Consider the following 27,963-nt stretch of genomic DNA (forward strand, 5'->3'; position numbering starts at 1 on the left):
TGTATCAAATTTGAGTTGCAAGATTTGATTATAGAAAGACAACAGGACAGATTTATATGTATTTATATTTGAATTTAGTTTGAACCTTACCAACTAATCGTTGAAATCAATCCGTCGTTATAACCGATTTTGACTATATTTGACAAAGGTATTAGACGTGTGCGAATAATATTCGAATCGAATTGAATCGAAGCAAATCGTTACAATTCGATTTTTTAACCGAACATTTGAATTTTTTTTAAAACCGATTTTTTTTCTTATAATTCAAATTGTGTTTTTCTCAGATACTCGCCTGATAGCCAAATGAACTCGATTTTTGGGATCAAATGCGCTTTATGAAATGAGTTTTGTCAAATTCTGAAACAAAACATTTGTCTCGTTTTAATTCTCACTACTCTAGTTGCTGAGATCAAAGTGATGGCAATTTAGCAATCATAATGCTAATTTTTGCTTTTTGGACCTTGACCACGCGGTGGCCCTTCAAAATTTTCAAAAACTTGACCGTCCGAACAAACCTTCTAAGCCCGCCACTGCCGGGTGAGGCCCAAGCAGGTGACAACCCTAGACTTTAGAAAATTTCTTAGAACTAGATACAATGAATCGATACGATTATTTAATTTCAATGAATTAATTCGAGAATCAATTTTGATCAGCCCAACACTAAAATACGTGTTAGTTGGCTATGTTCAGGACCAAAGTGTGGCTGTGCGGTATGTTTGGTTGAATTAATGATGACTATGTTATAATAAACCACTAGTTCACGTTTTCAATATATATATATAGAGATATGTACAGGGCTGTGCAAAAGTTTAAGAACTCGTTCATATCTCGAAAAATGAATTAAAAAAGAAAAACAGCTTTTCGTAGTACCTTAAAAAATAGCGAAAAAAATTAAAAAAAACTATTTTCAAACCCATCCTGCCAATCCTTACGATGGAATCGAGCTTGAGTCAACATTATTAAATGAAAATAATCTAAGAAATTAAAAAACACGACTGCCCTGCCAAAAAACGAACCAAAAAGTAAAAAAAAAGTTAATCTATACAGATGCGTCGCCAAGGAGGCCCCCCCTCCTCTGGACATTTACAAAAATGGTTCAAAGCACTGAATTCAAAATTTCAGCTATCAGATGAGCTTAGTATAAAATTAGAATCAATCAAGCTACCTACAAATTTTCAACTAACCATCTTTTGTAGTTTTTAAGAAAAGGGGAGCTAAATTTTTGCCCCACTTTAAACTCTCAGGGGAAAACAAAGTTACTTACGAATAAATGTTTCAAACAAAAGTTTCCTTTTTTATATGAAACATTTTACATTTAAACTTTTATTCTCCCTCTTGTGGTTTATAAGACCCAATGGATCCATGTTGCCAATTTACGAACTCAAACTCACTTTTTTGGTCCGGGGCAAGATATAAAAAAAATTCAGCTCTATATCTCTTTGCTTTTGAGTTAGCATGTTAACAGGCAGACAAACGGACATGGAAAAATTAGGATAATTTTATGAATACCTATATCAAAATTTTGTTTGTAGCATCAATATTTCTAAGCGTTACAAACTTGGGATTAAAATTAATATACTCTGATATATTTCAAATATAGGGCACAAAACTAAATAAAATCATTTTTGACAACAAGTTTTTAGGAAAAGAGCGCCCATACGATGAAAAAGGGAAAAGAAATAGAAAAAAAGAAATTTTTAGGTAAGTCCTTCACACGGAAACACAAAAAAAAGTCCACGGTTCTCACCAGTATAAATCCGGATTGAAGTATCTGGGACCCCCAAAAATTTAACTCTAGATCCACGTCTGTTTTCAGGTAAATTAGAGCCTAAATGGCCGAACGGTCTAAGGCGTTTGACTTCGACTGTTCGTCTATTTAGACTTAGGTTGCGGGTTCGAATCCAGGCAGCGGCAGTGTGAACAAGTATGATTAATAAGGGCGGTAGAATTGATCACATTGTCGTCGCTTGGATAAGAACAAAGTAACTGACTCCATCCACATCAAAATGTAATTGTAAATATGTTTGTAATTTAATTAATGGTAAAATAGGTCTCATTTTAAAATTGAAATAAATTTTTGCGTTTTATCTCCTGTACTTTTACTTATACCTACAATTCATATTTTTCCCATTCTCCATAAAGCAATTTGCTCCCCTCTTTTCCATCGGCTTTGTCATCGGCATGGCATTTGAAAAAATAGACACTTTACAACGAGTTTAGATCAAATAAATAGTGAAGGTTTTTACCCAGCCCTGTATTTAACAAAGCTTTTCAATATATAGGTATCGAGGAGAGCCTTTTAATATGCTAACCAATTCCTTTTTCACTGTGTTTTAATTTCCTGTATCATAAAAATTGTGTAAAACTGTATTTTCAAATTTAAAACAATTTAGTGTTTCAAGATGGAAAATAAACGATTTTAGTTTATGTCATTATAATGAAAAAAGTATTTCAAAAGGTTTTTTGGTTTCAATTTATTTCTGATTCCTTAGAAAAATTTGGGGGCGGAGTGATGCAACTACGTCTCTCTAAAGACTCGAAAAAACTTTCCAAACGCCAGTCACTTAAATGTTATATTTAATGGCATCGCCAGCCAATGGCAAAGAGGGGGCCAAGTTGCTTTATGGAGAATGGGGAAAAGAAATATGAATTGTAGGTATAAGTAAAAATAAAGGAATTAAATCGCGAAAATATTTTTTTATTTTAAAATTAGACCTATTACCATTCATTTACTTGAAAATAGACGTGGGTCTAGAGTTAAATTTTGGGAGGTCACAGAGAATTGAATCCGGATTTATACTGGAATGAACCGTGGACTTTTTTTGTGTTTTTGTGTGAGCTAACCTAAAAATTTCTTTTTGTACTATTCTTTTTTCCCCCGTTAATCGCATAGGCGCCCTTTTCCTAAAAACTTGTCGTCAAAAATGATTTTATTTAGTTTTTATACCCTTAATATGAAATATGAAATATATCAGAGTATATTAAGTTTAACCCCAAGTTTGTAACGCTTAGAAATATTGCTGCTACAATTTTCTGATATAGGTTTTCGTAAAATTAACCTAATTAGCCCATTTCCGTTTGTCTGTCCGTTAACACAAAAACTTAAAAACGAAAAAATATATCAAGCTGAATTTTTTTTATATCATGATCCGGACCCAAAAAGTGAGTTGAATTCATCAATTGGCAACATGGATCCATTGGATCTTATAAATCACAAGAGGGAGAACAAAGATTTAAATGTAAACTTGTTTCATATAAAAAAATAAACAACTTTTGATTGACAAATTTTTTCGTACACACCTTTGCTTTTCCGTGAAAATCTAAATAAGGGCAAAAATTTAGTTCCCTTTTTATCAAAAACTATAAATGGTTAGTTGACAATTTGTAGGTAGCTTAATTGATTCTAATTTCAAACTAAATTCACCCGATAACTGAAATTTTGAATTCAGTAGAAAATTACTATTTTTAAAGCAAGTGGATGCTTTGAACCATTTTGGTGAATCTCTAGAGGAGGGTAGCTGCCCCTACCTGCCTCCTCTTGGTGACGCCCATTTTTATATTTAATTCCCACGCGATAGATCAAATTTCGAAAATTTGCAGGATTTCGCATTATTTTACGACTTCATCAATCTTTCGATTAACTTTTTGTATTCTATATTTTAAAACTTAAAAATAACAATTTTTTTAAACAAACCTGTTTAGAAAGCATGTACGAATTATTTAAAAGAATCAGTTCACAATTAGCGTAAATATTGCGTTAAAAAAAATTAAAATCGAATTTTCGAACATACTCTTTTGCCGAAAAGGTAAAATAAAAGGTTCTTTTTTCTTACCTTACAAAAATACAACTTGTATATAAAATTTATTTTTCATAAATCAGGAATGTTCTTTTCACAAACACAAAATTTTCAGAGGTAGTTTACGAGATCACTTTAATTTCCACTAAAAAAAAAAAAAACACTTTTCACAATATAAAAACACTTTCCACAATCGTTTGAAAAGTTAGTTCGTGCTCGCACACCGTGATGAGTCAATCAACAGGTTCACTCAGTAACGATGTACGTTATCAAAATGAGTGCATCGTCATCGGATTTGCATATACGTTTGACCTAAATAAATACATCAGTGTCTCGATTGAGAGTTTTCGCAGAAATTAAATAAATTTTCAGTAACAAAGTTCAAAGTTCGATAAACTCAATTCATTGATTTGATTGTCTGTTTAGAGCTCGAATAAAAATTTCTTGAGATTTGAATCAAAGGACCCCGGCCACAATTTATTGAATTTTGGTCTTATAGACTTTAACCCCAAAAACCCTTCCAAGCTGCGGCTTTCCAAAAACTTGAAACTCTAGATTTTCGTTTTTTACATACTTTCGTTGTGTTATTAGTGTTACTTTTGTTTTAGTAACTATTTTTGTCGCTGAAAAAATGTTTTGTAAGCATGTGTATGTAAAGCCCTTAAATATTCTGTTTAGAGCCAAGGCTTTTTAAAGGGCCGGGAAAAGAGATTTTCAAATGTTTTTAACATGAACCATACTTTTGCTGCAGTAACGACGCGGAAAAATGCTAAGACTTTCTTGGCTCAGTTTTTGCCCTTTGAAGGACCGTAATTCATTTAACCACAAAATACCAGGAAAACCCTAAACAAGTCCCATAGATTTTGTGTACACAGAGAATTTTTTCATTCAAGAGGTTTTTCAATATAGGCAAATTTTTTACACAAATATGTAAAATTTGCCAAAAAATGTTCTTAAATATTATATACTTGCACAAATAGAGGATTATGCAGATGTCGAATTGGCCTTATTACCCATAAAAATGTAAAACTGGACTTGATACCATGACAATATTTGAAAGTGAAATTAAAATTGATTTAAAAACTACTGAGTATCTTTCTCTTTGTTTAACTAGGAATTTTAAGCGTTCATATCTTGCATTTTAGTAAAGAATTTTATAAACCAACTTCACTTTTCTATTCGTGAAGTAAGAATTCTTCATCTGAAGTGATAGAAAAATTTAATCCGATCCCCTAATTATAAGAATGGATACAAAATTACAAACGATAATTATGGAAGCCTGCAAAGAAACACTCTGGGACACCTCAAGAAATGTTTATTCGAGAATTTGAACTGTTTTTATTATTTCAAAAGAAGAGACAAGTTAAGTACCAAGGGGGGGAGGCCGTCACACGGGGGTTTTATATTGTTTCAGATGACCAGAAGGGGTGCGGCTGTCTAACCCGAAACACTCTTCTTTTTAACCCCACTTTACCAACTCTTAACATTTATAATTTTTGTTTTCCAAATTTTTTGTATATACTTTGGTTTCTAGGCAAAAATACCCCGTTAAGTAAGAACAATCAAAACTACTTACTGCATAATTTGAAAATGCGTTTCTATCTGGTTTTTTCAAATTTCTAAGCACTAATCAAATTCACATCAAAAAAATCAAAAATATTCAAAAATTTCGTTCCAAATAAGTGACTTTTGTTTATGATTAAAACACGGATCCTAAACTTTTTCGAACAGTAATTCGACTTAAAAAAACGATCACGATCACATAATTATTTTTTTCTAATAACCCAATTTTTATTTTTCAATTTCATTGAAAACGTAAACGAATTTATTTACGATGTTGATTAATAAATTATAAAATGTGACACGATTCAGTTTAAAAATAGCCCCCAAATGCGAAACAACTAATTGAAAATTTATTCGTGTACGGAATGAAAAACTATTCATCCGTGCACAATTCAATTGTGCTTTGATTAAAAGAAAATTATTGTGTTTTTTTTTCGCGTTTTAGAAACGTAATAATTATAAATATTTGAAAATGAAAATTTAATTGCAAAAATAATTGTTATTTATAATAGTATTTTTGTTTTGGCTAGGCAACTTATATAACATTTATGTTTATACTGTTATATAATTGCATGAAAAATTAATTGTTGATATATACAGAATGTTCTAAGACTCTATATCAGGCATGGGTAAACGTGGCTTAGAGAAGACACTCATACTTCTGACAACCAAAAATACGAGTAAGACAGAGAGACGACATATTTTTTCTACCTATCTCATAAATATAAGAGAAACTGAGATAGTTAGACGAGTCGTTTACCCGCCTCGCTTCCTCAACTATGAGCAATGCGGACTTGGATAAAGAGACACACAATAAATTTTATGGCACCCAATAAAGTTATAAAAATGGTGACTTCGACTTAAAAAAACTGGCCCATGCCTGCTCTATATGCCCTTAAATGAAATCGAAATAGAATGCTTAGTTCAACTTCATATAAAAAAAATCAAGCTTTTATTTAAAATTGCCTTGGTGCTCGTACATCCTTAAAAATATATTTTCTAAGATATTGCCCGAAAATTTTTTGAAGAAAACCCCTTCGTGTGGGATTTTAATCGATAACTCATAAACTATACATCCAAGTATCAAATGGATGCAAACTTTTTATAATTATTGATTCTAAGTAATTATGTGTACCAAATTTTACCGATACAGGGCATCAAAAATGTTTGCCGATTTATAACAATTTTTTTAAGGGGGTTTTAGAACCGAAACACTGATATTTTGAAAACGATAGGTCTAATCGCATTTTATCAAGTGGGATCGTTTTTGCAAAGTTCAGATTAGCTTAAAAACAGATTTTTATCCAAAATAGGAGACAAATAATTTTGTTCGAATATTTACGATTTTTTAAGGGGTACCCCTTTGGAAAACTTCGAAAAAATCGAAAATATTTTTTTTCTTCCAATTTCAGTGAAAAACATTTTTCTTGGGCCATTTTGATCCAAAATTAACGAAAATCGTATTTACTTAAACGTTCGATAAAGGGTTTGCAAAAAATTGTGTCTCCAATCCTTATAATTTTGTTTTTCAGAACCGAGTAGCTAATATCTTGAAAACGATAATTCTAACCGCATTTTAACAGGTGGGATCATTTTTGCAAAGTTCAGATTGGCTTTAAAACAGATTTTTAAATAGAAGAGCAATTAATTTTTTCGAATTTTTCCAAATTAAATGAAAATTATCTTCTTAGATCGCTTTGACCCAAAATTAACCAATCAAAATGTCTTTAGATAGAAAAACTGAGTATACAAAACAATAAAAATATCGCACATTATTATGATTCGCTCATATAATTAGATTGCTTTTAATATCTCTCAACTTTCTGTTTAACTTCGAATTCCTGGAACTTTAAGATGACAACCCTAGTGAAAAATCCACCGATATTCAGTTCAGTAATATTTGTCGTGCCTCGAAAATTACATTTTATCGAATTCATGCAGTTCGTGTCTACTCGTGTTTTTATCGAATGTACAAACCATTAAATAATACCGAGTCAGTAATGAAGATAGCAATAACATAACTCAGGTAATATTTATGTACAAAAATATAAAATAGTCCTAGTGACACCATCTATTATACATACCTTGAACTAAAATAATTTTATTTCTAGATAAAAGATGATATAATCTAGGGTGGCTGACTTATTATTTGGATAGAGAGAAATAGATTAAAAATTTTTTTTTTGTGGCCAACAACTGTCTTATCTCATTTGGCCCAATTCGCATATACGATGCCTATCACATAATCAAGGAAGAACTAATGGCTTAAGAACCAAAGATCATTTTTGACTTAGACAATATATTTTAATTTATACTCAAAAGGTACTACTATGACACTCACTCAACTCATATAAAAATTTTCAACTTTCTAATTCAATTAGGAGGTGCTGTGGTGGTTTACAAAGCCTTAAAAACCGCGAAAATTCAAGATGTTTCTACATAAAAAAAAGGAAGGAAGCTGGGAAATTTACAATCTCAAAAGCCATTTCTTTCTTGACATTCATTGAACCTACTGGTAATCTACCTTATAGCTCAATTTTATAAAGCTCTACAGATGGGAAAATCCATAAAAACGTCCAAAGAAAATGGTTTTTCTCCTGAGGATCTTTTCGAAATTGTTGATATATATTTCCACTCGTACAATATTATTTAGCCTGATATACAAACCTCAAATTTCATAAATTTCAGCTCATTTGGGCAAAAAGGGCCGCTATATTATTGATATATAGATCCGATTTATATATACTAATATATTATGCATATTTATAAATCAAGCATTCACAAAACCCCATAAATCGTGTTCTAGGGATTATACAATTGATCTATAACGCATACGGCACACCCACCCCTCTTCGTAGACCTTACAAATGGCTATAAATACGCCCAAATATACTCAAGTATCCATCTATTGGTGCCGTCATCCTATTATCATACATTGTTCCCGTGGTACATGACACTACATACGGCCAAACGGCGCGGTAGTTGGCAAGTACTAGCTAGTAGTGTGCAATTAAAAACGATACCAACTGTCAGATAGAAAATAGAAAAAAAGGGTACTAATTGTGTTAAAAAATATTGTCAAAAATGGCTGCTTCAACACGGATTTTTACAAAGCTCTTAGGTAATAATTATATAAGTATTATTCTCAAATAGTTATTATTCATAATTATTTATTTATTTCAATATTTTTATATTTATTTTACGATTTTTAACCTTCTAAATGAATTTGTTCTTCAATTGTACTTGAAAATTTTCATATATTTCTTGTGTTATTCGATACGAGATGTTATTTTAGACCGAATGTCATTGAAAATTATACTATTTTCATTCAAAAATTTTGAGTTTTTTTTATAAAAAATTTGACATACAAGATTTAATATTGCTCTTTGTACATACTTAATTGAAGTTTGAACATTTGACCCCATTCATCAGAGGGATCAAAGTTTTATAAACAAAAATGGTATGTTTTTGTTTAGTAAGAAAAAAAGATTATTTTTTTCAAATTTTTGAATAATCTTGTCAAGTTTTTTTTGCAAATTTTTTGGTCAAACTACAAAGTTTAATATTATTCAATGTATTATTTAAGTTGTAATTAGCGCCGAATTAACACTTGAATTTATTAAGCCGGATATAGAAAATGATGCGGAAATTTTGCCTTGAAAAGCAAAAATGAATTTTATTTCGAATCGTAAAAAATTAGACTAAAATCTTTTAGATTTTGATAGTTAGAAAACCAAAAACGATATTGACTTTTTATTTTCAGTATCTTAATTTTAAAGATATCAAAATTCAAACAAGCTTATCAGTTCCAACTGAAATTTTTGTCCCCAAAAGTAATAATAATATGAATCATCTGAATCAATTCAATATTTAAATATTTTTTATTAATATTATAAAATTTTTCCTATCCACGAACGGTGAAAAGCGATTATTATCAAATAATGTAATTGCTCGAAAATCAATCAATTTTTTTTAATCTCTCCGTTTTCTGAATCGAAATTCAAGATAAGATTTTATATTAATTAAATATTTAGCCTCTTTTTACTATCGGATGTAGTTCGTGTTAATTTAGAATCTTAGAATTTTTAAAGCTGGGTACAAATTTTCAACCTTCTCTTGGTTGTAGTTTCGTAAATAACCTCTGGAAACTAAACTTGGAAAAATCACTGCTTTTCAACCCCTTAATATTACCAGATGGGATTTGTATAAAATTAGGCACTAAAAAGCAACATCGCGAAGCCATATACTAATTGGCAATATTCTATCTTTTATAGTTTCTGAGAAAACCTTTGGAAATTAGATTACCCATTGTAATGCTCTGTGGTTTTTCAGAGCTTTCCTCCGAAATTAAATAAGGTTCTCGATTGGTATAAGTAGGTTCAACCATCTTGGCTACGTTAATGGAAATGTCAGGAAGGAATTTTATAACTTTCGTAACAAAGTTCTAAAAAATGTTCATAATGTTATTCTATACAAATTAGTTTAAACAAATGATAACAAAATATTGACTGAGTTAATGGTTGAAATATCATGTATAGACAGTGCAATATATAGACTACGCAATCGTTTGTTTTTTTAAGTCAGTAATAATTTGATCAGGGAATTTTATTTTGGAAAAGCAGTGGCCACCATGGTTCAAGTTATTGGTTTATTGTTCCAATTTCATACCAATCTGACCTAAAAATATTAAGGGGATCAAAATTTTCCCCACTAAATATTAATACGAGTTTTTTTTGTTTCAATTTTTCTAGATGGAGTTAGAATAGCTGGACCCGCATTCACAAACAAGTCTCGTTTAATGAGCTCAATCTATGAAGAAACAAGAAAAAACTTAGTGCTAACTAGAGACACAAAAGTGATTTGCCAAGGTTTCACCGGCAAACAAGGCACATTTCATAGTCAACAAGCATTAGATTACGGTACAAAAATCGTTGGAGGTGTATCACCCGGCAAAGGGGGTAAAACACATTTAGGCAAACCCGTATTTAATTCAGTGAAAGAGGCTCGTGCCGCAACTGGTGCCGATGCTACCGTCATCTATGTACCACCTCCAGGTGCTGCAGCAGCCATTATGGAAGCAATTGATGCTGAAGTGCCCTTAGTCGTTTGTATCACAGAAGGTATCCCTCAACAAGACATGGTCAAAGTGAAAAATCGTTTACTTCAACAAAATAAAACAAGATTACTTGGTCCCAATTGTCCTGGTATCATTGCACCGGATCAATGTAAGATTGGTATCATGCCTGGACATATTCACTGCCGTGGTCGTATTGGTGTTGTATCCCGTTCAGGAACCTTAACCTATGAAGCGGTACATCAAACTACACAAGTTGGCTTAGGACAAACATTATGTGTTGGTATTGGTGGAGATCCTTTCAATGGAACCGATTTTATTGATTGTTTAGAATGTTTCTTGCACGATCCAGCCACGGATGGTATTATTTTGATTGGAGAGATTGGTGGTGTAGCCGAAGAACAAGCTGCCGAATACTTATTACAACACAATTCTGGTCCAAAACGTAAACCAGTTGTTTCATTCATTGCTGGTTTATCGGCACCCCCAGGTAGACGGATGGGTCATGCTGGAGCTATCATATCTGGGGGCAAAGGTGGTGCACAAGATAAAATTAATGCTCTCGAACAGGTAATTAATCACTTATTTATACACTTACTTTCCCAAATCTACTCGTGAGACTTTGAATTCTAAGTGAAACAGTTGTCTAAAGATTGTATTAGAAAATGTTTTAACATTCCTGTGAACTCTCTTCAATGGGCAAATTTTAACCCTTCCCATAAAAGTTCTATCGATACTCCGAGTGAAGCTATCCTTATTTATCGTTTAAAGTGTAAATCTGTTTTTAACCTGGGTTTGGAGTTTTAAGAATTAAGGTTACTCAGATAATAAACAAAAATTCACCTATCGAATTTCTTGGATTATTGCCGACATATCGCTTCAAAATTCTTCGTGGTTGAATCTTTATCCCCTCTCTCCCATAAATTCGGCAGCCTGACATCGAATTATTCAGCAGCAGGAATTCATTACTAAGGTCATGACACATAAGCTTTTTCCACTTCTTTTCATTCTTCTCTATTTCTAGTTTTTCTTCCCCAGTAAAACTTCCAATTTTCTTTCGATTGCCGAACGATTGACTTGTATCGAATTTGCCATATTAACCATAAAAATGTAAAAGTAAACTTCACCATAACAAAGTTTGAAAGTTAAATTAAAGCGAAGAAGTTGGAGGATGACAAAACGTCCATACATGTTATTTGCACCTGCAGAAATCTGCAGGGCGTTAGATTCAGAATGTTCAGGTCCGAAACCTTGGATCAATTCATCTATCTTGAGAGAGATGCCGACGGAGAAGCTGTGGGCTTTCTGCGTGGCGCCTCGCCTAAACAAAATCCTTTAGTTTCCATTTTAACCCTTCATCCGATTTTAACAGCGTTTTTTACCCGGAGATGTCTCGTCTCCGGATGAGAGATCGTTCTCAAGGAGGGCACAGAGGACTCTTGGTCTAAGTGCTGAGGACGCACTTGCGGTACCCCTCTTTTGTTTTATTATTATTATTAAAGCGAAGAAGTTATAAGCATTCAAAGATTGTTGCCCGTCTCTTTCTTGCAAAACAGTTGTATTTGTAATTTATCTCTATGATAATACTCAACAATGACATTGCTTTTAAAGTATCATCCTCTTTGTTTAATTAGTAGTTTTAAACGTTCATCTTTTGCATACTTCTAAAGATTTTCAAAAACCAACTTCACTTTTCTGTACCTGTAATGAGAATGCTTCACCTGAAGTGATAAAAAAAATTTACTCATTACCCCCTTTTTAAATAAATCCATGGACACTACACAAGGACACTCAAATCCATGTAATCAAATATTTGTCAAATAAAAGATGGCAGTAGCGTTCCTTTTGCACTGTTTTGAACCGCGATAGAGGAAGAAGAGTTAGACGCGAGTTTGATTTTTACAATATGACGCATTTACGTAGTATTTCGTTCGTATGTGCTCGTATTTATTTCGTGCATGCACTCCAGTGCAAATTCGTTGACAAATTTTGTCAACTCTTTCGTTTGAGCTGAGTATCCTTGTGTAGTGTCCACGAAAAAATCCTTGAACTAATTTCGATTTTCTTTTAATATTTTCAGGCAGGAGTAGTTGTTACCAAATCACCAGCCCAGATGGGAACAGAATTGATAAAAGAAATGAGACGTTTAAACTTAACCAAGTAAACGCCAATACCTAAGAAACAAAAAAGTATTACCTAATATAAATAAATTAACAAAAAAAACTAAGAAAATCAAGAAAATCTATTGAGAAAAATGTGAAAAATGAACTAAGTCACTAAAAATAATTATGGATATGTAGTATTGTATTATCAAAAAAAACTCATCAATTTTAATTGTTAATATTTTAATATGGCACACAAGAATCCAAATCAAACGCGTTCAAGACTCATCCATCTCCTAATTCTTCGTTATCATTTTAAATTTTTCGTTTTTTTGTTTTTCTTTTTTAAAATAAATGCAATCGGTGCAAAACCAAAACAAATGCTGTACTAATTTTTAAAAATAAAGCTCCAATTTTAAACTAAATAGTATAAAAAACAAAGTATATTAAACAAATTTGTTAATGTTATTGTAAAACTATATTATATCCGGTTAAATAAAACTTATAAAAATATTTTTTTTGGTTTTTTATTATTTTTTATGATTGCCATGACATCAGATTTAGTTTTCTAGTTCTTGTCGTAACACCAAAAAATTCCCAAACTTGATATATTTGGTTTTTTGTAAAATCGGTTATAACGACGAATTTTCATGGTTCAAACAAAATCGAAACATATTTCAGGATGTCGTTCAGCTGCCCTTGAAAACTTAGAAATGTTCGTGATTTTTTTTCGTATCCTCAAAACTGTGATTTCTGTAAAACGGTAAATCTACCGGATTTTGATAATTAATTCAGAAAATTTTGAGAGAAGGCTAATTTTTAATTTCCCAGAGGAAGCTAATGTAATGGGCCGATTTTGAAAATCTCCAGTTTTACATATTTCCACGGTTTCAAGGTCGCAATAGGTCGTGTGTGTGTTATTTGACACGTGATCGCAGGGCTTATTCGACGCGTATTTAAGAGGTTTCAGCAGAATTAGTTGAGCCGTTTTTAATGGTAGTAAAAAAACTGAGTAAACAGAATCTGAAAAGTGGATAAAACACATCATTTATTATACTGGGAAGTTTGAATGATTCTTATTATGTTCTATGGAAATGCCGAGCGTAGTTTTTCATACAACATAGAAGTTTTGGTAGAAAATCTAAATGTTCGTGGAATGGCACGATCAAAACCTTTTTGAATTTTCACAAACATAGAAAAGCAGAATTGGATTTTTTTTTAAATCAAAGATTGTCAAAGAAAAAGCAAACCAAAAACGAGAGTGGGTAGAGAAACTGAATAAACTTGAGGTGAAGAAGAAAAGAATACAAGAAAGCTACGATCAAGAATTAAAGTTTGATAAACGAAAAAGCTGAAAAGTTAAAAAAATAAAATAAATGTTTTTCTATATAAGTTTAAACTTAAAATAAATCATTCTTTTTAATTAAAAAAAGTGTCTATAAGGTGTTTGGATACCAAAACGAAAGTGTTATGAAAAAAACTGAAATTTTGTGTGTCAATTAATTAGTAATATGCCTTCTGTATAAATTTCAAGTCGATTTTCTGTAAGGTTTATGATAAATTAATCATTAAAAACAGCCCTTTTTACATGGTGGGATATGACGAAGTCGTAATAAATGTTGGTTTTTTAGTCAATAAGTGCTTTTAAAAATGTTTTATCATTTACATACAATACTTATATCAATATTCCCCAAGTTTTAAGCTTTAAAATCATACCAAAATTAAGAACTGTGCATAAAAATGAAAAACTTTTTTTGGTAAAAACAGTGACTTTGATAGTTAATTTCCCATAAACTGCACAGAGAATCGATATGAATTTTTCACAAACGACGCACGTGTAAAAGAATTATTAATTGATAGATAAAATTTCAATTTTCTTAATCATTTTTTTGGTATCGAAATACCTTAAACTTACCGAGTACAAAATAAAAATACATAAGCTCTATGCTTGCAACTTTAACTGAGCCCATCTTTACAACTACATGCAGATAACATAACCTTACGGCAGTTTTAACGATCTTAAATCGTAATTATTTTTATGAGGCTCACCTCGAGGCTTTGAAGATTGTAAATAATAAGAAAGTAATTCATATTGTTCATTATTTTCACGATGGTTACAGTTAAAAATATTTTCTCCTACGATAACTTAACTTAACAAGAATATTGTGCTTAATTTTGTAGAAGTATTTGATGAATAATTCAATATTTATAGTTAAAATGTTAAAAAAGATTATTTTTTACACGATTTTTTTTACATGGGTTGTCCCGTACTAATTAGTACGAATTATTATCATGCTCTCTTTGTTTTAGATTTTCAAAATCTTGTCTCCTCTCATTTGTACTATGTTGTGAAATAGAGTTTAAATAGCTCATATTCATACGTGAGCTGTATCATACAGTTGCCGTTAATGGAAATGGAAGTTTTGTCTTGCAATTAGACAAAATTTTTGGAAAAGCCCTGTTATTTATAATAGGGCGCAGAAATTAAATCAAAAAATATTATATAAATGTTTTATTAATTGAACAGAATATTAACAGTAAACAAAAATCAAAGTGTATTTTTTTTTTAGTACATATATTTTCATAACAACTAATATTTCTCTCCTAATTATCCCAATTGGAAAATCGGGTGCGTTAATATTTTTATCATGAGACTCCTCAGCCTGTTGTACTATTTAAACCTTAAAATGAATCTTAGAACCAATAAAGGATAATAATGTTAGAGATACCTTTAGATGCTTCAAATATTGTGAATTTTAGCCAAACAAAAAGAATTGTCACTTCTTTTCTTAGGAGTAGAAATTCGAAAATAGGAATGGTGAAATGTACCTAATTTTAGCAGAAGTATTTAAGATATATCGATACCGAAAAAATGAAAATGATCCGAATGACATGAAATTTTATTTATCAAATTAATCATCCTCTTATACGTCTTTTGTGAAAAATTCATATCGATTCTCTGTACGCTTTATGAGAAATGTTCCTTCCCTTTTTATACCATGTATATATGAAATATACATAGTATATGAAGTTTAGTCCCAAATTTGTAACGCTTAAAACTATTGATGCTACGAAAAAAATTTTTGTATAGGTGTTCATAGAATCATCTAATTAGTCCATTTCCGGTTGTATGTCTATCTGTCTGTCTGTCGTCTGTCCGTCTGTCATCACGATTACTCAAAAACGAAAAAGGATATCAAGCTGAAATTTTTATAGCGTGCTGAGGACGTAAAAATTGAGGCCAAGTTCGTAAATGAGCAACATATGTCAATTGGATCTTGGGTCCGTAGGGCCCATCTTGTAAACCGTTAGAGATAAAACAAAACATTAAATGTAAAAAAAGTTCCTTATAAAAAAATAAAACAACTTTTGTTCCAATCATTTTTTCGTAAACATCACTGTTTACCAGTGAAAGCGCAAATTATGAGCAAATTGTATAGTATATATGTTATGGCTATATCAGTTATATATGTGTGACATGTTTGTAGGTATGTGTTATGTGACAGAGTAATGAACACTGTCCATACATGGTATTTCAATAATTAACTCAGTCAATTGTTTGTTTTCACTTGTTTTTGGTAAAAACACTGACTTTCCCTGGTGGAAAAAATATTTGAAGAAAGAATAAGAAATTCTGAAAAAGTCTTAGGAACTTTGAATTTCTCAACGTTTTCGGACTAGTCTAATTCAGAGTTATTCAGAGTTCTTAATACTTTTTTAAAGTTTCTAAGATTTTTTCTGAGTTTCCTAAGAATTATTAAGACTTATTCTTTTTTCAAATATTTTTTCCGCCAGGGTTGACAGTTAATTTTTCTTGAGCCATTCAGAGACTCGATATGAATTTTTTCACAGAAGACGTCTAAAAGAATGATTAATTGATTATAATCAAATTTCAAATTTTGGGGATCATTTTCTTGTTTTTCGTATCGAAATGCCTTTAAAAACATTATTTTTAGTCCTGGAAATCCTTGAAATGTCCTTAAATTTTACTTTTTAAACACTCTGATATTTTTATGTTTTATTATATTTTAATTTTTCGATATTTTTTAAGTGGTTAAGAAAATTTAAAAAAAATCAGCAAAATTTTTGTCTCCAATTTCGATAAAATTCAACACATAAGGTAATTTTGACCCAAAAAATACAAAACGCAAGTTTGATAATTGGATGTATAATTTTTGAGATATCGTCCATAATCCCATACGAGGGGTGTAAGGTTGCCACCTCAAAGTTCTGGAAAGTCAGGATCGATATTTTTGATGTTTTGTAGACCCACTTTTCCTGTAATTCAAAATTTAAATAACCATCCGTCAAATATAATTGACAATAACAGGTGCTTAGAACTCAATTATTTACTTGAATAAGAACAAACTTGAACAAACAATCAAAAAACGTTTTTATTTACTGAATTCTGAAGGATTTATATTGATATCGGGATTCGGGAGGTATTGACTACACGATTTATGGAGTCTCCCGATCAAATCTGGAAAGGTGGCAACTCTAGAGGCGCGAATACATCGGATCCATTTCATGCAATTTGATGGATAAATGTGTGTTAACATATTTTTCAAGAACGAATTTTGTTTCTATTCGCCTTTTTAATACCTCCATTTTGATATATAACATGCCCTCAATAAAAACGTCCAAAACCTAGTGAAAATTGAGAAAGGATTTCTGAAATCGAATATTTTTGATCCGAGTCATTTTCTTATTTTAATAGTTTATACATTATATATATACAGAGGTTACGTGGCGTTCACACCAAATTCTGATATCTCGTAAACTAACTGGTAAAATTAGCTCTTTGTGGTATTTTATGTATTAAACAACAAAGAACAACATGGCAAAAAATCAAACTTATATATCCTTAAACTCTTCTGCAGCACCAACCACCTTAATAATTTAGGAAATACAAAAATTATGACACAGTTAACGCATAAATAATTTAAACATTTAAATATCAAATCAAATTAAATTTAAAATGTAATTTTAAATTCAAGATTCTAATATTTTCATTTTTAAAAATACGCGCCTTTAAAATATATAAACTATTTATGTTTGTATATAGTACGCATGTGTCATTATCCAGTAGCCTCAAATAAAATAATTTTAATGGCAAGTGAAGTGGTGTTGTGTATTGTGATTTAAAACATTTAAAAATAAAGTTTTCACCATAAAATTCATACAAAATGATGACTTTAGGTCCTAAAAAGGATGGCGGACCGAACACAAAATTTTATGAATCACCTGAAACGATAGCAGCATTTGACAGTGTCCGTCAATGGTTAATGAAAACATGTAAAAAGGTACGACTTGCAAAGCATTTCTCTGATGCCGGTTGAAAATTTTTAAGTAATTTAATTTTTTTAATTATTTTTCCGTAGTATGTACAAAATGATCCACCAACGAATAAAAGTTTATCAGCGTTGGTTGTACAATTGATACAATTTCAAGAGGATAATTTTGGTAAAAATGCCACAAAACCAGCATTGATTCGTTTACCCGTACGATGTTTTATAGATTTTAAACCTGGTGGAGCACTTTGTCATATTTTAGCAACAGTTTTTCGTTTTAAAAGCGAACAGGGATGGAGACGTTTCGATTTCCAGGTTGGTAAGGTAAAGTGTCGCATTAATTTTTTGTTGTTTCATTTTGTTTTTATTTGTTTTTGAAATGTTTTTTTAAAAAATAAAAACATAACGATGTTAATCATTACTGTCCCGAAATAACTCCCTTACAAAATGAAATAATTATTCCTTAAAAAATAAACCGGCTTTTCGCTTGAGTTATTTCAATTTTGATATATTTCTCCGTTTTTGGATTTAGTATATTTTTCTAATCGTATATATTTAAAAAAAAAGTGTTTTATAAATGTTCCACCCAACGTTTCTTAGATTTCTCTAAATATATTTCCTAGATAGGTCTTGAAAAAACATTCCTTCATTAAAAAAAAAAAAAAAATTAAATATGTATTACTTTTTGTTTTTGTTTACTTTTAATCATGCATACGATATTTATTTACATCATGGTCTCTCATGGTCATCATGGATTATAATTAATGATTTTTAATCTGATGCATACAGCGTAAACTAAATATTGACAAATATCTTGTCTAGTAATCTTAATTAAAGAGAATTGAAAAAAATACACTCGAACCAGGACTCGAAATATGTGTTTTTGGTCATAGATTTCCAAAAAAATTTATGGTAAATATGTTTTTTAGCGTCTTTTATTAAAAATGGTATTAGAAAATTAGGAAAATATCAAATTAAAGCATTTTTTATGTGGTATGGTGAAAAATAAATAGTTTTTCTTTAATTAACGAAAATGTCGCATTTTCTTATAGTATTTTTGCATTAATAATTAGGGCCAAGAGCAGATCAGAAATTAAAATTTTCGCCATTTGTACGTTATTTGATAGTAATTCACTTGGAGACTCACGGTAATTTATTCGAGAATTACATTTGATTAACATAACCAAAAACCCAACTAAATAAAAGTGTAATTAATTAATTACACTGTCCTAAATGCTGAAAACGTAATAATTACACGAAAATTAATCAGTTCTAAATAATAAATTTATGTTCCTAAATCTTCCAAAACTATTTCCAATTGAATAAAAATAGTTTGAATGAAAAATAAAACTTAAAATTTTCATAAATTAAATAATAAATTATTCTAAATGAAGTAACATTTGAATATTGCCTTTATATAATTATTAATGGAATCAGCTGATTCCATTGTGTCATTGTCAAAATTATATGATGCTTAGAGATTTCGTAGAATTTAAACAATATCTAGCCAATGACATATAGATTAGACAAGGACACATCAACACACAAGGCAATGGCGTTCTCAAAGTATAATATTCTATGAAATAAACTAAAAAATAAATGTAATTAATTAATTATACGTTTTGCGGACTGACAGCAATAAGTTGTACTAAGATAGAAGAATATGTTTGTTATTCATTGTGTCACATTTATTATAAATCATTTAGTCTGAAACGATTGTAAATCATGATTTTAAAATGAAAAGTCCTATGAATTACAGGAAAACTAATTATTCCCAAATTATAATTCTCAAATCCCCCATAGCCCCCCTCCCAAACGATTCCAAAATAAATGGAGGTAATTTAATGAAAAATAAAAATTAACTTTAGCTTTAAAAATTAACCCTATAACCTCAAATTTTGAAATATTTATTTTTCGCGATTCATAACATTTTTTGTACACAGTTGTAATTTCCGTTTATTAAAGAAAAACTGTTAATTTTTCTATATACCCGGCATTTTTAAGAAAAATCACTAAAGTGCAAATTTAATAAGTTTATATTTGTATCCCCACTACCGTGCTCATACATCCTTAATTAGTCGGGCACAACGTGTTTTTTTTTTATTAAGGTTTTAAATAGTCTTTTTTTTATATAATTTCCACCGACTAGTTTTGGAGAAATCTATGAAAACATATCATCCATTTACCGTTTTTCCATAAAACCAATGTTAAATATGCTTACTTTTGAAGTCATTTATTTATTTAAATAATCGAGCCACCCCTCTTAAAATCAGAATTGATTTAGACTTAATCCAACTTAATATAAAAAAAAATCAAGCTTTTTATTTTAAATTGCTTTGTTGCTCGTACATCCTTCAATTTAATCGAGAATAAAATTCAAGGAATTTTGTTACTTTCACAGAAAGGTCTGCTAAGGGACTTTTTAACATCGTTAAAAAATATGTTTTTGTTTTTTATGTTTTTATAAAGCTATGATTTAACAATTTGGTTAGGCATAACTGATTTAAAATAGAAATTAAAACGAAACGAAATTTATTCTATTTTAGAATCCATCACGAATGGAAAAACTCGTAGAAATGTTTTTAAATGTTGAGCGCACACTAATTCACAACAAATTAATCACTTTGCCTTGCGTCTACATACGATCCGATGTTGAGAAAAGTACAGCAAATAAAATCCGTGAAATAATCAAACGTCGTGGCTGTACTCTAGCAGATAACGATGAAGATGCTACCCATATTCTACATCCAAGTGTAGATCCATTAGACGAAGAATATGGTAGACCTAGTTTACGTCGAGATAAAATGGTACTTCTTCATTGGTACTATTTCCCCGATTCACATGACACATGGGTACCAGCAGATACAGTTCCAATAGATGCTCCAGAAACTCCTCCGACACATACTGGTCCATGGCGTTTAACTGCATCTTGGGTTATTGAATCAGATCAATATAACGAGTGGATGACCGAAGAAGATTACGAAGTTGATGAAAATGGTGTTAAAAAGGTCCACAAACTACGGCTGTCAGTCGAGGATTTAATGAATCCTAGTATTGATGATAAAAGTAAGAAAAAGCATAAACGAAAGAAATCGCCATCACCGCCACCGAAACCTGGTAAACGAAAAAGTGGACGAAGTCCAGCTGTTGGTGGTGGAGGTATCACGAGTAGCAGTGTCAGTGGGGGTAATAGTAATTCGAATAGTAGTAACAGCAGTGGAAGTGCTGCTAAGAAACATCGAGGAGAAGATATGGAATCTGAAGATCTGACAAAAGACATGGAAGAACCAGTATCTGAACCAAATATCGTTGAAGTAAATGTTCCAGCAAAAACTACACCTGGTGTCAACAAGAAAGATCACGAACTTCAACCGTTAAAAGGTGGTATGGTCACCGATATCGAAGAAATTGAAGAGAAATGCGAAAATTCTCAAACTGGAAAGGTTAGTGAATCAAGTACCCAAGAAGCACCAACCATTAAAGATGAAGGTCAAGAAGATAACGCCACTGAACAAATGCATCATATTATAATCCCGTCATACACAGCCTGGTTTGATTACAACGCGATTCATACCGTCGAAAAGCGTGCACTTCCAGAATTCTTTAACGGAAAGAATAAATCTAAAACACCGGAAATTTATCTTGCATATCGAAATTTTATAATCGATACGTATCGATTAAATCCAACTGAATATATTACATCGACATGCTGTCGACGAAATTTAGCTGGAGATGTGTGCGCAATAATGCGGGTACATGCATTTCTTGAACAATGGGGTTTAATTAATTATCAAGTTGATACAGATTCACGTCCTACTTTGATGGGACCACCTCCTACGTCTCATTTCCACGTTTTAGCCGATATGCCATCTGGACTACAACAGGTCAATCCAATGAAAACTGTTCAACCTAGTGCGGCGAAATCGTTGTTAGATTTGGATAAGGAACCGGCAAAGAAACCAGAAGTTGAACCCACAACACAATTCGGTTTGAAATTAGATCAATATACGAAAAAACCAGCTGCAATGCGTAATCGAACTGCAGCCTCATCGGCGAGAGATTGGACGGAGCAAGAAACTTTACTTTTACTCGAAGGTTTGGAAATGTATAAGGATGATTGGAATAAAGTATGCGAACATGTTGGATCGAGGACACAAGATGAATGTATTTTACATTTCTTACGTTTACCGATTGAAGATCCCTATTTGGAAGATTTTGAATCCGATGGAGCTCTTGGTCCATTAGCGTATCAACCAATTCCGTTTAGTAAGGCTGGTAATCCGATTATGTCTACGGTAGCATTCCTAGCATCTATTGTGGATCCTCGTGTAGCTGCCTGTGCAGCAAAATCCGCTATGGAAGAATTTGCAAATATTAAAGATGAAGTTCCAGCTGTTTTGATGGACGCTCATTTAAAAAATGTAGAAGCTTCCACAACCGATGGTAAATTTGATCCAGCCGCCGGATTAGAAACTAGTGGTATTGCCGGTACCGAACCGCCAGAACCAGAAGAAGAAGATAAAAACAAGGAAAATAGCGATAAAGATAAATCTACTCCAATGGAAATTGATGAACCTACGAAACCAAAAAGTGAAGAAAAGAAACCAGAAGATGCTAAAACTGATGATAGTTTGGCAACCGTCAAAATGGAAGATGGTACAGCCAAGAAGGAGACAGCGGATAAGAAAGTAACAGAAATGGATAAAGTACTTAAGGATGGACAAATGCAAAGTGCGGCCGCCGCAGCATTAGCCGCTGCAGCTGTTAAAGCCAAACATTTAGCTGCGGTCGAAGAACGTAAAATCAAATCGTTGGTGGCTTTATTAGTTGAAACTCAAATGAAGAAATTAGAAATTAAATTGAGGCATTTTGAGGAATTAGAAACAACTATGGAACGAGAACGTGAAGGTATGTTTCTTTTTATTTAAATTAGAGTTTTGTAGACCCTGATTTCTCGATTCAGTTGTCACAAACGGGAATTACCAGGGAACATGATTGACCGGTAATTATTAGAGAAATCAGAAACCTCTGATTCCAATAGTTTTCACGATATCGATTAAAATTGCGATTTCAAGGGGTATTTCAGAAAATACTAATCTAAACGTCAAATGAATCGTTTTTTGTATTTTTTTCATGCCAAATAACCATTTTAAACCGCCTCAGTTCTATTGATTTTCGAAACAATACGGTTTTTTCAAATCAGAGGTTTCTGATTTCTATAGTTTTTAAGATATCGGTTAAACTCGCTGTAGGATATGCGATTTCAACCGAATATTTAGAAATTACTCTCCTAAACATCAAATGAACCGATTTTTCTATTTTTTAATGCCTAATAACTATTATAAACTGTCGTGAGTTCTGTTAATTTTCGAAACAATACGATTTTTTCAAAGGAGACAACAATATTTTGTCTCAAATTTCAATAGATAAGGTAAAGTTGACCCGGAAAATACAAACATCGAGTTCATGCGGTGATTGGATGCGTAGTTTTTGGGTAATCGTCCGAAATTTCATATAAAAAGCTAAATATTTGTCTAGTCAAATGAACTAGATTTTCGTGACTTTCAAGGGTCTTAAAATCAGGGTATCTAGCGATCCCGGAAAATCTGGAAATGATAGGAAATACATAATTTGTTGAAAAGTCAGGGAATTTTGAAACTTTTCTGGTAAAGTTAATTTTTATTTAAAATTAAATATTTTAAAATGAATTAATAGAGTAGTGACTGACTTACATCCGCTATACATAATAATAATGGGGTTTAACCTCCGTTTCTCTGGCATATACGCCTATAACAGAGGCCACCCACATCATTATTTGTTAATCTTTATTTAAATAATTACAAACATATTTACAATTACATTTTGATGTGGGTGGAGTCGGTAGCTTTGTTCTTATCCAAGCGACGACAATGTGATCAATTCTACTGCCCTCATTAATCATACTTGTTCACACTGCCGCTGCCTGGATTCGAACCCGCAACCTAAGTGTAAATGGACAAACAGCCAAAGACAAACGCTTTAAACCGCTCGGCCATTTAGGCTCTACATCCGCTATACTTAAATCATTCGTATCCCGGTCAATTTTGGAGCTAGAAAGTCGAATAAAAAACGATCTCTAAAAATATCCATTTAAGGAACCTATTCCTAAATCCTCTGAATTTTTTTGAGCTAAATCGCTGGACACTCTGTTAATTATTTTAAATAATCTAAAAACTAAGGCAATTAATTATTAAAGATAATTAAACGATTTTATTTGCAGGTCTTGAATACCAAAGACAACAATTAATTACCGAAAGACAACAATTCCACTTAGAACAATTAAAAGCAGCCGAATTTCGAGCACGGCAACAGGCACATCAACGGATAGCAGCCGAACAACAAGGTCACCAATGGATGCAACAACCACCAACGACTAACGCTCCCGGTACTAACAGTATAACCATGCCACCAACCACAAACGCATCACCAAATCCAACAACTGGTGGACCTGGATCAAACGGACCTGGTGATAACACATCATCAACGCTAACACCTCCATCCCCACAAGCTGCTGTTGTACCCTCTACACCGTCTACTATACCAGAAAGTGGAAGTAACCATGATTGAAAATAATTTAATTGACTTACCTCCCCTTTTTAGTATTAGTCGAGTATTTTCAATTGTATTTTTAAAGAAATAGTAATCCCCCTTCCCCCTTAAAAAATATTTTTTCATTTTTTATTTCGTTTTTTGGAATTATATTATTTTTTAAAACAAAATTTTGTTTGTCACACGTAAGGTCAAATTGTACTTCGGTTTAAATCGGTATGAAATTGTAGTAAGTTGGTCAGCAAAATAAAAAGGTGATTCAATTCAATTTGGGGCCGAACATACGGCTGCATTAACGATTTTCTACAATCGCCTCTGTCTAACGTCGCGTTTCGCATTATCCAAAGTGAGCCTTATTTTTATATTGTATCTTTTTTTGCCGAATTTATCCTATAATTAAGTTTAATTCAAATATCTCGTGAATTATTAGATAAATCGTTCATTATTTTCGAATTTTCTTGACCTAAAATAACGAATTTTATCCATTCACGAACTCGAAATCATTTTTACGTTCTAGTGAAAATGGTTTACTACAGAATGGCGATTAACCATTAAAACGTGGAAATATCAGGGAAATTCTAAAAATACCAGCGAATTTAAGTTTCAATCAAGAAAAGGGTAAAGATCCTTTTTGAATTTGGACTTTAAAGGCTTTTAAGTAATTTAATTCAATTAATCAATCCAATTAAGTAATTTAATTTATCTAAATAAATATCAATTTTAATCTCAAAATTTTGATTTTTCGTAAATTTTATCATAATTTGACACAGATTATTTCTATATTTTTCTCATATTTATTCAAAAATAGGGAATTTTTGCCATAATCATGGAATAGTAATTTAAATTATCTAATTATAAATCAATTTTAATCGCAAAATTTTGATTTTTCATAAATTTTATCATAATTTGAGATAAATTATTTATTTATTTTTCGCATATTTATTCAAAAACAGGGGATTTTTGTCATAATCGTGGAATAGTCGGGGAAATGCATAAGACCAATTCGTTCGCCATCCAGACTAAAGATATCGAAATACGTTTTTTATATTTCAGTGATGAAAGATTTGCTCACGCGTTTTACAAATGCGTCAAACCCGACATAATTTTATATAAAGAAATTTTTTTTAATACACTAGCCAATTAAAAATAATTTAATTACGTGATTATTGAATAATGTTTAAGAGTGAAAATATCAGAGCAGAGAAATAATCTAATTTATTAAATTAATTTTAACTTATTTCACTAAATTTATATCACAAGTTTTTTAATTTACTGAGTACGACTTATATTCACGTACCCAAAAATTATTTGGACTGCGTTCTTTTTTAACCCTTTAGCTACTAGTGGTACTTATCAGTCCTGATTTTTACTACCTCTGAAACCCCAGCATGTGAAATAATGGAAATTTTTTGGTGCTGCTTGATGTTTTGATATCTCGAATAGTTTACGAATACGGATTTCTTTAAAAAATTCAAAAATTATTTACCAAACCGGAGATAAAATTTGGGTACTTCAAGGTACCACTAAGGGATTCATACAACAATAAAACTCAAATTATTTAAATTTCAAAAATAATTTAATATTTTCTTATTATAATCTTTAACAATCGAAATAATTACCAATAAATAAATTAATCCTGGTGGTAATGAAGGAAACAATTTTTTTCCTTGTTACAGCATAAAAAAATTCCACAAGCTGAGCACTTTGAAAAAGGTCTTGATTGTATTCCATAACAGCGGCACTGTTCACACCTTCCTCTTTGATTCCCAAATCGTGCCCAATGAGCACCTCTATTACTTAGTCGTAAGTCTTGAGATACCGAATAATTATATTTTCTCTTTTGCGGACGATTACCATAGCTGATGCGTGAATTTGACAATCTTGATGTAGAAGGTAAAGTAGCACCTTTTACTGCTAGTCCATTTGTGACAGCTCTACGAAACTCCAACACGCTCATTTTAGTTCGAGCTTGGCAATAAATTATATATGCATTTATCAAAGAAATTTCTATCATTCCAAAAAGTAAACGGTGCCACCATTTCTTAGATCTTCTGTCTAAATTATATAAACTGCGTAGATGATCGGCTCGATCGACACCACCCATAAATTTTCCATAATCGCATATTACTTCGGGACACTTTATTGGATGTTTTTCCCCTTTTTTATCTCTTCTTTCTACTGTAGTTTCTTTACTACCATTATAATTTGAGGCCAAGAGAACTGGTCGATTATCCATCCATTTACAGAATGTAATGCCTGTGTTACTTGTCTTGTGATCGAAATCGCCTCTTTTCATGTGCTTATCATTAATGGTAGGAGGAATACCTTTTCTATTTTGTCGTATAGTGCCGCAGGCGAAAGTTCCTTCAACTTTCAATTTTTCCAACAATCGTAACGATGTGAAGAAATTATCGAAATAAATAATTTTTTGTTTCCCCCAATGCTCTTCAGTCATTTCTAACACAACGCGTTCACCTAAATTGTAATTTTCAAATTTTTTGTCAACTTGACCGGTTTTCCCTTGATATACATCGAATTTCTTTACGAATCCACATTTATCCGCCAAGATCCATAACTTATAACCTCTTTTCACAGGTTTCATTGGATTATATTGTTTAATCGTGGATCTTCCTTTGAAAAGGATCATGGCTTCATCTACAGCCAGCTCTCTTGAACCATAGTAATAATGCTTAAATTGTTCGTTCAAAATGTCTATCAAAGGCCTTACTTTGTATAGTTTATCATTACTATTTGTTATAAATGTATTGTCGTTGATATGAATATTGGAAAGTATCGTTTCAAATCGCGTCCGTGTCATAATATTCCTTACAAACGGAACGTCATAATCTTTATCGGTTGACCAATAATTTTTAATGGAAGGTAATTGGTGATACCCCATAAAAAAATTCAATGCAAAGAACGATAAAAGTTCATCTTCGGTAAGTTTTAAGTTTTTATTTTTTTGGGTGGCATATAAATTCGATTGGAAAGTTATGTGTTTTATTGCAGGACCCATTACCTTTATAAAAAAATCAGTGGGTGTCTCACAATCGGAAATTTCGTCTAAATTTACACCTGCAAGAGAACAGAATTTCAATACATACTAAAATATTATGATGGTTACCGTATACCTTCTGGCAAATAATAAGGACCAATATTCTTATCTTCTTCAATTTTTTTCCAAGTCCTGCATTCATGTAAAATATTTGTAATATCTTGTAATGTAGATGGTACCGCAGGTCCCATTTCAATATCTAATTCTTCGTCTTCATTAAACATGTTATCTAAATTTCTTTCAAAAACATCCGTAAAGTGATCAGTATTATTATCCTCCTCCTGTTCAAAATCATCCTCTTCATCGGTTTGTTCAGATAAATCGAATGGAATATCTTCTTCAAGTATTCTTATTAACTCATCATCAGTCATAGCTCTATTTCTCGAACACATTTTCAATTACTGTACTAAAATCGATTTATTTCAAATACTATTTTATTGTTTCAAAATAATATCATAACAATGCTTACAAAAGCATTGTACTTACTTAATGG

General features: G+C 31.5%; 3 protein-coding genes across 4 annotated transcripts; 2 read left to right on the forward strand and 1 right to left on the reverse strand.

Annotated features, from left to right (window-relative positions):
* The first annotated feature begins 8,325 nt into the window (after positions 1–8,325).
* Positions 8,326–12,683, forward strand: LOC123302520 (succinate--CoA ligase [ADP/GDP-forming] subunit alpha, mitochondrial). Its single transcript, XM_044885491.1, has 3 exons — positions 8,326–8,481; positions 10,112–11,004; positions 12,515–12,683. Exons 1-3 carry the CDS (start codon positions 8,445–8,447, stop codon positions 12,596–12,598), a joined length of 1,014 nt encoding a protein of 337 aa, XP_044741426.1. The 5' UTR covers positions 8,326–8,444; the 3' UTR covers positions 12,599–12,683.
* A 4,949-nt stretch (positions 12,684–17,632) lies between these two features.
* Positions 17,633–25,109, forward strand: LOC123302478 (SWI/SNF complex subunit SMARCC2). 2 transcript variants are annotated; one of them, XM_044885409.1, is made up of 4 exons: positions 17,633–17,839; positions 17,918–18,151; positions 20,374–22,735; positions 24,087–25,109. In XM_044885409.1, exons 1-4 carry the CDS (start codon positions 17,723–17,725, stop codon positions 24,431–24,433), a joined length of 3,060 nt encoding a protein of 1,019 aa, XP_044741344.1. In that variant the 5' UTR covers positions 17,633–17,722; the 3' UTR covers positions 24,434–25,109. The 2 variants fall into 2 exon arrangements, with proteins under 2 accessions (XP_044741344.1, XP_044741345.1); XM_044885410.1 differs by having other exon boundaries at positions 17,918–18,142.
* Positions 24,775–27,885, reverse strand: LOC123303015 (piggyBac transposable element-derived protein 1-like). Its single transcript, XM_044886109.1, has 4 exons — positions 27,547–27,885; positions 27,250–27,490; positions 26,167–27,084; positions 24,775–24,805 (listed from the first exon to the last, which is right to left on the reverse strand). Exons 1-4 carry the CDS (start codon positions 27,860–27,862, stop codon positions 24,775–24,777), a joined length of 1,506 nt encoding a protein of 501 aa, XP_044742044.1. The 5' UTR covers positions 27,863–27,885.
* Between the last annotated feature and the right edge of the window lie 78 nt (positions 27,886–27,963).

The sequence above is a fragment of the Chrysoperla carnea genome, chromosome X (genome assembly GCF_905475395.1).
Source record: "Chrysoperla carnea chromosome X, inChrCarn1.1, whole genome shotgun sequence".
NCBI classification, from domain to species: domain Eukaryota; kingdom Metazoa; phylum Arthropoda; class Insecta; order Neuroptera; family Chrysopidae; genus Chrysoperla; species Chrysoperla carnea.